Source organism: Malus sylvestris, chromosome 7, assembly GCF_916048215.2.
Source record: "Malus sylvestris chromosome 7, drMalSylv7.2, whole genome shotgun sequence".
NCBI classification, from domain to species: domain Eukaryota; kingdom Viridiplantae; phylum Streptophyta; class Magnoliopsida; order Rosales; family Rosaceae; genus Malus; species Malus sylvestris.
In genome coordinates, this window is record NC_062266.1 from 24957360 (window position 1) to 24969223 (window position 11864).

The 11864-nt window shown below is 38.3% G+C and overlaps 1 protein-coding gene and 1 long non-coding RNA gene across 2 annotated transcripts; one reads left to right on the forward strand and one right to left on the reverse strand.

Moving 5' to 3' along the window:
* Positions 1 to 211: 211 nt before the first annotated feature.
* LOC126629558 (dolichyl-diphosphooligosaccharide--protein glycosyltransferase subunit 1B-like) lies at positions 212 to 4731 on the forward strand. Its single transcript, XM_050299636.1, has 9 exons — positions 212 to 400; positions 495 to 539; positions 1269 to 1900; positions 2567 to 2714; positions 2970 to 3149; positions 3279 to 3347; positions 3616 to 3705; positions 4245 to 4382; positions 4485 to 4731. The coding sequence occupies exons 1-8, from the start codon at positions 218 to 220 to the stop codon at positions 4371 to 4373; spliced, it is 1476 nt and encodes a 491-aa protein (XP_050155593.1). The 5' UTR covers positions 212 to 217; the 3' UTR covers positions 4374 to 4382; positions 4485 to 4731.
* Positions 4732 to 8601: 3870 nt separating this feature from the next.
* LOC126627640 (uncharacterized) lies at positions 8602 to 11276 on the reverse strand. Its single transcript, XR_007625093.1, has 2 exons — positions 10505 to 11276; positions 8602 to 9461 (listed from the first exon to the last, which is right to left on the reverse strand). It is a non-coding gene; the product is annotated as an uncharacterized LOC126627640 (long non-coding RNA).
* Positions 11277 to 11864: the final 588 nt, after the last annotated feature.

Below are 11864 nucleotides of genomic sequence, written 5' to 3' on the forward strand. Positions count from 1 at the left end.
TTGTAATTAGGATGTCTAATATTGAAATATTATGAATGAAGAAATTGATACCAATTTATTCTCTCTAATTTATTATAGATATATCGTATCGTTTGATCAAAAATAAAAAATGGGCAACCCCAAAACAGGTCCATCTTAAGCCCAAGACCCATGAAGCCCAAAGGTATTGAATACCTTGGAATAGCCTGCTAAAGCCTTTTCCCCATTATATACTTCGATGATCGTTCAGTCGTCGCAGGAGGTCAAGCTTAAGCTAACACACACTCTATCACCGGAAGCCATGGAAGCTCTGCGAAGCTTAGGTCAGCTAGTCATAGCCTTGTCCATCTTCTCCCATCTCTCCCTGCTCGCTTATTCCTCTTCCCCTCAGGATCTCCAGATCCTTAACGCCGAGCGCAGAGTAAGCTCCTTCCTTTCATTTCCGCTCCATCAATACTCAAATTTGATTTGCTTATATCTAATTACTTTGATTTGATCAATTTATTGTGTTGCAGATTGACTTGACCTCCCATATTGTGAAGGTTTTCTTGACGTTAAAGGTATGGATTTTTCTGTATTGTTGGATTTTCTGTGTAGTGAATTGAACCCAATTTGTGAAAATTTCGAAACTTTGATGGGTTAGGAATTTTAAATCTTTATCACGGTTTGAGATTTTGTGCGTTTTTTTCATTTATCGTGTTCGGCATGAATGTGGATACTTGAGCTTTGGTTCAGTCTTTGATTTGATTTTTCATGCTACACTCAGATCGTTTTTCGCCCAAATCTGGCATAATATGGATGAATGAACTACTTTTTATTTTGGATACTGGAAAATGTGGGTCGTTATGTTTACAAATTGGCATGCTAAATGTACTTTGTACGATTGTCCGTCTATTGTCTATATGACTACAAACTACTTTTTTTTTTATTTTGAATACCGGAAGATGTGGGTCGTTATGTTTATAAACCATGGTCTTAACTGTTAAGAAGCATTTTCCTGACAAATAAGGTTTGATTTAAGTTGTCATGCTCCACTCCATTGTTTTTGGCCCAAATATGGCGTAATGTGGATAATAGAATCACAATATGAGAGTTTTGAATTTTAGTCTTTACTAATTGGCATGCCACCTGCGAGTTTGGGACACTATGCTTGTAACGGTGACCAACTTGACACTGTAGACAAAGATACTTTATGATCATACGAATTAGTCATTTTGAAAGTAATAATTTTCTCATTGTACTCTACTGGGATGTTTATATTTTATTAAATTGATGGAGTTGTCTTTCAGGTTGAAAACACTGGCACATCTCCTGTTTCGGAAGTACTTCTTGCTTTTCCACCCACACAGGTTGATCACCTAGCATTGCTCAAAGCAGCTATCACTGTTGGAAAAAAGAAAAAGAAAAGTTATGTTCCCCTGGAAGTCAATCCCACTGAGCTACCTGATGCACCAAATGGGGCTAAATCGTTTTCTATCTCGTTGCTCCACCCACTAAATTCAGGTGAAACTGCAACACTAGAGGTGCTTTACATATTGACACATTCTCTGGAGCCTTTCCCAGCGGAGATAAGCCAATCAGAGTCTCAGTTGGTCTATTACCGTGATGGTGCAATAATATTGTCACCGTATTATGTCAAGCAGCAGACTACTTTTATAAGAACGCCTAGTACTAGGGTGGAATCATTTACAAGAGTAGAGTCCACTAACCGTGCTGGTTCCGAAATAAAGTATGGGCCATACAAGGATCGCCCAGCATACTCTTATTCTCCAATAATTGTTCATTTTGAGAATAACAATGCTTTTGCTGTTGTTGAGGAGCTTGTACGCGAAGTGGAAGTATCTCACTGGGGCAATCTTCAGATCACAGAGCATTACAAGTTGGCACATGCTGGTGCTCGACACAAAGGAATATTTTCGAGGTAAGCTCTGCTGCTGGTCTTATCTTGTGTATTTAATGTAAAGAGTTGCAGTCGGTGAAAAAAGTTTGATACAATAAAATTGAATGAGTAAAACTTTTGTAGGATAAATTGATCATAAATGTCTCTATTTCTTCATTATTTGATGAGTTGCAAATCCTGCTTTCTGTACAAGTGTGTGGATCCATGTATGACATGGATATAAATAAATACAAGCACCCTATTTAAAAGAAAAACTGAGTCTCCAATATATGGTCAAGGTTGATCTTGAGCCTTTTGGGGCCTAAGACAAACTGAAAAGGGCCTCTTATTAGACAACCAATCTCATACAAGAAGTCATCCTCATTTAATTTCCGGAAGACATAACAATATGTAAATGGTTTTAAAATTTTGAATAAGCTACTTATATTTGCAAAATAAATAATTCATCAATCGTAAGGACCATGCAAGTGAATATCAAAAGGCAAACTTTAGAGACTTATCATTACACAGCTGAGTTTGAAGAATGCAAAAGATAGCAATTACTTTGTGTAATAGATGACCAATGTTAAGACAGCCTTTAGTTTGTCTTTTGCTTGTTAGGAAATAAATATGTATGTTGATGCCCATAAAAAAACTGTTATGTTTTTTCATTCTTAGAATTGATCTTCCAAGGCTTCCTTTTGGCAGGGTTGACTATCAATCTAGGCCACATGCTGGTGGTGTCTCTTCATTCAAACATCTTCTAGCCAGACTACCTCCTAGGGTTCATTCTGTCTACTACCGAGATGAAATCGGAAACATCTCATCCTCACATTTACGTACAGAATATCTAAAGGTGGCTTTTCTCCACGGCAATGAAACAATTTATATATTCTATGATGCTATCCTTGTACATAAGTTTTGCTTGCTTGTTGCCATCCTCGTAGGCTCTCTCTTTATCTGTCCATCCATTGGAAACCTAATATCATTATAGCAAATGGATGGGGAAGTTCACATAGAAAAACAATGCAGAATAATATCCCCATGTTTTGCATATACAACTCTGATTTTGGTTCTATTAATCATGACTTTTTCAATACTTTCTTTTCAGTCGGATCTTGAAATTGAGCCACGCTATCCTTTATTTGGTGGTTGGAAAGCTACATTTGTAATTGGGTACGGGTTACCACTGGAAGACTTCCTTTTTGAGTCACCTGATGGCAGGCGATACCTCAATTTCACTTTTGGTTGTCCTCTTGCTGAGACGGTGGTAGACAAGTTAACTGTAAAAGTGGGTTTAGTACTATGTTTTTGCATTTATGTTTCTATATTTTGCAGATTTGTCAGATCTTTTTTCCATTTTGTTTGCCCTTAGACATGGGAATATTAATTTACTGATTCAGGAACTGTTGTATTTCAGGTTGTGCTACCAGAGGGATCAAAAAATCCTTCTGCTGTGGTTCCTTTTTCAGTTGAGCAACATCTAGAGGTAATCCGATAGTAGGCCTTTATTGATGTCCAAAAACACCATTATATAATATAATTCTAAACCTTCTCTATACAGCTGATTAATTGTAAAGTGCATTGAAGCAATTTTAACTCTATTTTTCGTTGCCAAGAAAAAAACTTTTTTTTTGTTTCATTATTTTTGGAATTATCCAAATTGCACAACAAATTTGTTTTTTGATGCAAGTAAAATATTTTTTCTTTCTATATGATAGTGATTAAGTGCATATCTTTCATTCTTATATCTGCAGACCAAATATTCATACCTTGATGTTGCTGGAAGGACAGTGGTGGTTCTCAAAAAGAGAAACGTAGTTCCAGAACACAACTCTCATTTCCAGGTGGCTATTCGATCACTGACATTGGTTGGACTTTACCAAGTATTATAATTACTTATTGAGGCATTTTACTACTCTGAACTGTAAAATTATAATTTTGGCTCTCCTTGTATTGCCATTAAGTTTTGAGGTTGATCTGACCACTTGGAGAACTTAATGCCCTTTAAATTCATGTAAAGTGTGCGCAGGACTTTTCAAGGCTTGACTTTGTTTCTGTGTCATTTGTGGGAGCGTATCTAGGATCAGTTATGCTCACCTAATAGTATCCTATGATAGAAATATGCCTCATAGATTAGCATGTATTTTAGTTTGCAAGGTTAGGGCATTGGTCCTAGTATATATATGCTCACCCTTGAAATGGTCATACAACATGTGCTGAACCACTAGGTTGATTAGTATTGAAGCTGTGTAGTGACGGAATTAAATTTCCTAGATTCGTGCTCTTTATATATTGTCCCCATACATGTATGCCGTGCACAACCCTTAAAATATTATGTATATTAGTGGCTGAACCTATCTCTCTCCTTTGCTTTATGTGGCAGGTTTACTACACCTTCAACCCAGTCTTTATGCTGGCAGAACCACTGATGTTGGTGTCTACGTTTTTCTTCGTTTTCATGGCCAGTGTAGCTTACCTACACATGGATTTTTCCATATGCAAATCATCTTGATTCACAAAGGTACGGTTTCTACAACCTGGAATTACACTCTTACCGAAAAGAATCTTTACATTTCAAACCTATGTTTTGTGGCTTATCTGATCAAACTGTTTTGACTTGTAGATCACTGTGGATGAGAGGAGCCCGGACTTTTGAGCGTGAACGTTTCCTGTCACTTTCGGTTCTAAAGTTATAAACTACCTTATATAATGTAGGTTACCATGAGGAAAATTTTGTTGCGCATTGACCCTCTCACTTTATGTAGCTGGATGTAAGCTCCCTTTCCCAAAGAGGGGGTTATATTATTGTCGTAGTTTTACAAACACAAGGATTCAGAAGTGCTTATATAGCGAAAATACCGTGTTATAAATCTTGTTTAGATAATGTGACAGAAGACTTGAAGAGCTCGACAAGCAACAAACGGTAAAGATCTATCCCAAATGTGAAGGTTTGCATGCTAAAAACCTGCATCCGTGATAGTGTCTGCCACAAAGTTTGCTTCACGGAACATATTGAGACTACTCAAAGGACCTGGCAATTATTTTGATGTCCTCAAATATATTCATCACCCGCCAAGGAACACCACTTGTGCCCTGCACCGCATCAATCACCAGTTTTGAATCACCCTCCACCAAGACCTTCCAAAACCCTTTACTCCTCGCAATCCAAAGGGCATCCCTAAGAGCGAGACATTCCGCGACATTGATGGAAGTTTCCCCCAAGGACCTGGCTCCGGCAATCACCGGTTCTCCGTGTTAATTCCTTATGATAAATCCCGCAGCCGCCGCAGAGTTCTGAACAGAGCCATCGAAGTTCGGTTTGAAGAAATCACCACGAGGGGGTTGCCATCTAATCAGCCCATGTTGCTTCCTGCTAGATATAAGATTTTTCTTATTGGCATTAGTGTGGTCATTCGCCATGTTAAAAGCCAGCAAAGCCACTCTAGAAGGATAAGCTTTGGCATTATTAAAAACAACTTGATTCCTCATCTTCCAGGTTTGCCAACATATGAGGAGGGCTAAACTAAGACTTGACAAAGTCTCATTATCTTGGTAGTCAAGGGATATTTGACCTTAGCCTCCATAAAATTCTCCCTCCTTAAATATTTTTGTTTAACTAATTGAACCCACCAATTTTGATCATCTGTGAGCACCTTTCCTATTGCATTTGGGCTGGCACACCTTATTCCAGGCAACAGGGTTCATTTTACTTTCCCTCCCCCAAAGGGACTTCCTATTCTCCTTATCAAGCATCTTTGTAAACTTATTTAGACATTTAAAACACATCATCATGTGATACCGCTAAGGTTGGCCTTGATCAGAGTAACTCTACCATCTCTCAATAAAGTGTTAGCTTTCCATCCAGCTAGTTTATTTTTAATTTTTAACATAATATCCTTTGTATTTACTGGGTCTTTCCAACAAATAATATTGTTTATCTCCAAATATTTTACCAATTGTACTTTTGTGTTGGATTTTGATAATATTAGTGACCTCATTACGAACGTGATTAGTAGCATTCTCCGAGAAATAGAGAGAAGATTTATTAAAATTTATCTTTTGTCCAAAAGCGGACACAAACGTATTCAAAACATTCAAAATAATCCCAGCAGCACCTTTTGACGCTTTAGCAAAAATGAGACAAACGTCAGCAGCATTAAATTGGAAACCTTAAAACCTCTAGGCGAAGTCAAAAGCCCTAAGCTAGTTCTAGGAGAGAGGGCCAGAGCATTAAAATGCCTGATTAAAGGTTCCATGCATAAAATGAAAATATATAGAGACAAGGGGTCCCGTTGCCTAATTCCCGTTGAAGGATAGATGTAATATCTCACATCGTTCAGGAAAGTGATCCTTAAATGTATATTCTCATCTCTACCTAGCACGAGGTCTTTTGGGAGCTCACTGGCTTCGGTTTCCGTCGGAATTCTGAAGTTAAGTGAGAAGGTGGCCAGAGCACTCCCATGATGGATGACCCATTGGGAAGTTGCTCGTGAGTTCCTAGAAACAAAACCGTGAGGGCGTGGTCGGGTCCCAAAGCGGACAATATTGTACTACGGTGGTGGGGCGGGCCCGGGAAGTGGTCCACCACAGGCCGGGATGTGACAATAGAAATACCCATGGGCCTTACCATTAATCAGAATAGACAAAGAGGTGGAAGTAATACACTCCATAATGAGATTGATCCACTGATTGTTAAATCCAAATCTAACAAGCACCAACCTAATGAAATCCTAACTCAGCATATCATAAGCCTTTTCAAGGTTCTCCTTTTTTTACGTTTAAACGTTGAAAGGATTTCATGAGCAATAAGGATGTTATCATGAATGGACCTATTTGGAGCAAAATCCCCCTAGTTATTGGAAATGCAAGTTTCTAGAATTGGTTTAAGTCTATTAACCATCAACTTCGTAATTATTTTATACGCCACATTGCACAAGCTAATAAGTCTAAACTTAACCACAGTTTCTGGATTTTCCACTTTAGGAATGAGCGCAATGTTCGTATGGTTAATTAACCTCAGGCTCGATCCATTCGTAAAGAAATCTTCGACTAAACTTATGACTGAAGGACCAACAACATCCCAACACTTATTGTAAAACAAGGCATGGAATCCATCAAGGCCTAGGGCCTTCAAGGCTCCAATGACATTAATAGCCTTCCAAATCTCATCATCACTAACTGGGCTAAGCAAAGCCCTATTCTAGCCTTCAGTGATGCAAGTATCAATTATTTCAATGAAACTTGTAATCATAGTATTATTCGAACCAGGATGACCAGTGAATCGCAGTTTAAAATCCTGCACAAAAACATGTTCCATTCCTTCCCCCTTCAACCACCAAAACCCTATATTATCCTTAATTTTCAAAATTCCATTCCTCTTTCGTCTAACATTTGTCATCGTTTGGAAAAATTTGGTGTTCTTATCACCAAGTTGAAGCTAGTTAACTCACGCTCTTTGAGCCTAAAGGATTTCCTCATTACTAAGAGCTCTATTTAACTCATTTCGTAACATTGCCTCTTCGGCTAGTAAATGAAGGTTGTTCTAATCATTCATACTCTAGGCTTGGAGTATGTTTGTACCATACTTGACCAATCCTGAAACTACTGAACACCGGACAACGTTATACCGTCAAGGACCCAAAAGAGTTTCCCTCAAACTAGGAGGCCAATCACAACGCGACACATGTCGACATCAGAAGTCAATCATAGCGCGACACGTGTCAACATCAAAAGCCAATCACAACACAACACGTGTCAATGTTAGAATGAAACTAGAAACTCTCTTCTATAAATTGAGATCATTCTCTCACAATATTTCCTAATGTCATTTGTACTAAATCATTCATTAGTACTTACTAAAGGAGAGCTTGAACCTATGTACTTGTGTAAACCTTTCATAATTAATGAGAACTCCTCTACTCTGTGGACGTAGCCAATCTGGGTGAACCACGTACATCTTGTGTTTGCTTTCCTGTCCCTATCCATTTACATACTTATTCACACTAGTGATCGGAGCAATCTAGTGAAGGTCACAAACTTAACATTTTCTGTTGTACCAAAATCCTCACTGATTTTGTGCATCAACAGAGTACATTAATTTTCTCAAAAAGTTCACGCACTCTTTCATGGACATTACCAAAGACCTCCTTGTTCCAAACTCTAGCCAGAGATTTCAAAGCTCATAGACAACCCCCTCAGCTTATCATTAGGGTTGCCATTAAAATCCATACTCCAAGCTTTTTTAACAATATTAATAAAATCTGGTGATTCAACCACATAGCCATAAACTTGAGGTACAACGTCCAACGACATTACACTGGTTATTAGGAAGGCAATCTAATAGAATAGGACTATGGTTCGAGCAAAAAATCGGATAATTGTGGAGATTAGCATTTGGAAATGTGTTCAACCAGGTTGCATTTACAAGAACCTTATCTAATCTTTCAAAAATTAAAGTGTTATCTTTGTGCCCATTAGTCCAAGTAAATGGAACCAGAAGCAGAGAAAGAAACAAGGCCTCCATCTTTCAAGAACTCAGCAAAGTTAACCCTGTGCACATTTTCTATCTCCCCCCACCTTTTGACTAAGACTTAAAATGTTATTAAAGTCTCCAATCAACATCCAGGGTTGCCGAGTTAGTATTGATACCATAGAGACTCAAGAAATCCTCCCATAGTTGAGATTGCATGCATTTTTGTGGAAAGGCATAAGTAAAAGTGCATAAAAAATTAACACCCGACTTTAAGATTTTAATACTACAATGGATAAATCTGGGGCAGGAGGCAATTACATTAATAGATAAGTTCTGGTCATGCCAGAATAGGCAAAGCCCACCGGCTTTCCTATTCCCTTTTGCAAAAAAACATTCCATTAAACCACTTACAAAAAAACATTCTTGGAAATTTTACTAAGACCAGACCTAGGTTCTAGAACACACAAGATATCAAGCTTAATTAAACTAGAAAGAAATTTAAACTGAGGGACAAAATCAGGTCTGCCCCACCCCCTGCAATTCTAGACAAGACAATTCATTAATCAACGTCCTTAACAACATAGCTAGCCCCAACATCGCCATTACCACTGTTTCTACCCATCTTCCTACTCCCTAGATACTGCACCTACTCATTGTTTTCCTTTTCAGCCTTCATGAACTCCTCATCCTCCTCCATCGTGTTTTTACCCTTGTCAACATTTGCCGCAATCTTAGCTCCACCCCTCATAGTTGCACCAGAGCTCAAAGTACAATCAAGCATCCACTTGGACATTAAGTCTGCCTTCAAGACCCAAGTCTTGTTTCCCCTTACTACATTGTCATACCAATTCTTCCAAGAAACCACAGTATTCCAACCCTTACTCATATTCTCCTCCCAGTTTTAACTTGCTTTCTCACCTCCAGCTCCTCCTCATCTTTAGAGATCACATCCTCCCCCAACACCGGTTGAGGAAATACCAACATACCCCCCTATGCAGCTTCTGCCTGGTTTCCTCAGATATTTCAACACCAGCTGAATAAACCAGCAGCTCATCCTCAAATAACCTATCCACCAGCAGCCACCCATCTCTGTCCTCAATAACCGAGCATTTGTGGCCCTCCGATCTCCTGCGACCACAATAAAAACAAACTTTAGACAACTTCTCGTAACTCAGCAACACCGAGATATCTTCCTCATCAATGATAACCATCACTCTCTTCAAAGGAAGCCTCAGATCCACCTCAAGCGACACCCTCACAAACAAACCATTCAGACCCGACAAAGAATTCTCATCAGCCCTAATGAAAGTGCCCACAGGTTGCATAATCACCTCCAGGATTTCAGCATCCCGATACTGCACCGAAAGTCTTGGAATCTGAACCTATACTCTAAGACTAGAAATCATTTCCACGTCACAAAAAAAAGCGGTCAACTTCTCCAGATGGAAGATTTAACCCCTAACATACCAAGGTCTATTGTCTAACACATACTCAAGCTCCTCTTGGTCAGAAAACTCCACTGCATACCAATGGTGACCAAAGTGATCAAGATAAAAGGGATTCTTAACCCCCGTACCCCAAGTAAGACATAACTTCCACTTAATGGTTCTAGCTTCAATCTACTTCCCCACAAGCTTTTCCATGAGTACCATGTTCTCCATATGTTCCATATTGAGGTTTGAGTAGAGACTAGTCGAAACACTAGTAACTCAATTCTCCAGAGTAAAGGTACCCCTAAAACCCTCAACAACCACAGGGGGTTGGCCAGGTTGAGGAGAAGCGAATCTATTGACCCAGGAAGGTAAATTGGGACTGAAGGGAATCCTGGGGTGTCTAGAAGACAAAGCTTCAAGTTGGGAGATGATAGTCATTTTAGGGAGGAAGGTTAAAGGCTCAGCTTTCAGAAACAAAGCAAAGGTACAAAAATCCTTCAACAGCAACAAATTTATAGACAGCAAGATGAGATAGGCATGCATACAAACTAATCGGAAAATTAAACGTCAGAAATAAAGAGAAGCAACAGGCAACACAAATTACACTACTCTTAACCAAGCACAAGTAATTAGCAGCAATGATTGACGAGCTAGACAGGCCAAGTGACTTAACAAGCCACATTTCACAAGATAAAGTAATTTAAAAAAACATTAAGACAATATCGAGATAATAATTACCTTTAAGCTTAGCGTTCTGGCCACTCTTACACCACTGATTCTAATTCCCCATACATAGATCTAGGCACTTAAGATTACTTCTCCAACCATCATTCATCAGAGCTATATCGCCATTAATCAGCATCCATCCAATTAAATCTCATTCCCCCAAACACAACACCTAATCCCAGCGTGCGCATGGAGGAATGATGCAATCAACAGAATAGAGCTTCAGCTCAGCAACCCAGCACCCCAAGTGTGAAAGAAAAGACATTCCCTCAACCCAAAGGTCACTAAGCCGAACATAATTACCAAACGTCGATTCCTCTGCTATTACCCAAAACCAATCAAGTACGTGTTTCATTACATCATTTGCCCCAAAAGCGCGTTGAATCATTATCTCAACCCTTATTAACCAACTAGTTAGCCATCCTACTAGCTTAGAGAGGGCCAAAATCAAGAAATTGGTTACCTCCAAGAAGAACCCTAACCCTAGGCGGCCCCTCTTTCCTCTATCGACTCTCATCCTTTGATAAAGCAACTTATATCGAACAAATACACTGCCATTCTGGTGTTTCATGTTTATGAAACGACATCATTTATCACATAAAAGGAAACTTATACCGTTACACATGATGATGTATTTTTGGCACAAAATGTTGTCATGATAAAGTCCTCTATATGTGTTCACATTGCTAAACCTCCCTACCAAATGTTCATAAATTCAAAAATTGTTCGACTGTATGAAATAATTAAGCTTCTTTGCGGTAGATTATTGGCACAAGCACAAAATGTCATTGTATCTTGAGATTCAAACTCTCTGTCCTTTTTGTAATTTTTATAATTTTAATGTAGATTATCCTATTGTTTGTCAAATAAAATAAAAAGCTTAATTAATTTAGCTAATTTGATGAACTTTCAAAGTGTCCCAACTAAGAAACTTTCAAGAATCATTCTAAATGTGACCTACAAGAATAAAACTAGAAAAGGGGGTAGATACTCAAATAAGTCAATCCAAAAACCTCCCATGCATGGATAGTAAAAACTATGGACTCTGAATATGAATATCTTATACTATGAAGTACTGTCATAGACTCATAGTATGGACTCTAAATATTAATTAATATCTCACAATTGTAATTTGAAATTATGTGGAGCAATAACAGTTGGTTTGTTGCATGAATTTTTTCATTAAGAGTGGACTGTTACATGAACTATTACCTCAGCAAAAATTAAGTCCTTGAAATAATTTTCTAGTAAAATAAGTTCCTAAATTCATTAAAAATGCTAATTTCATCACTACTATTATATTCAAAGTTATTTTATCTAATTTTTAGTCAACTTAAGTCACTTGACACACTTTAGAGTGTAATACCGTCAT

What these genes read in the sequence shown, in the direction of transcription:
- LOC126629558 (XM_050299636.1), top strand. Translation starts at nt 218, where the DNA reads ATGATCGTTCAGTCGTCGCAGGAGGTCAAGCTTAAGCTAACACACACT. An exon ending in CACAAAGGAATATTTTCGAG is followed by an intron (nt 1,901 to 2,566) that starts GTAAGCTCTGCT and finishes TCCTTTTGGCAG; the next exon opens with GGTTGACTATCAATCTAGGC. An exon ending in TACGTACAGAATATCTAAAG is followed by an intron (nt 2,715 to 2,969) that starts GTGGCTTTTCTC and finishes CTTTCTTTTCAG; the next exon opens with TCGGATCTTGAAATTGAGCC.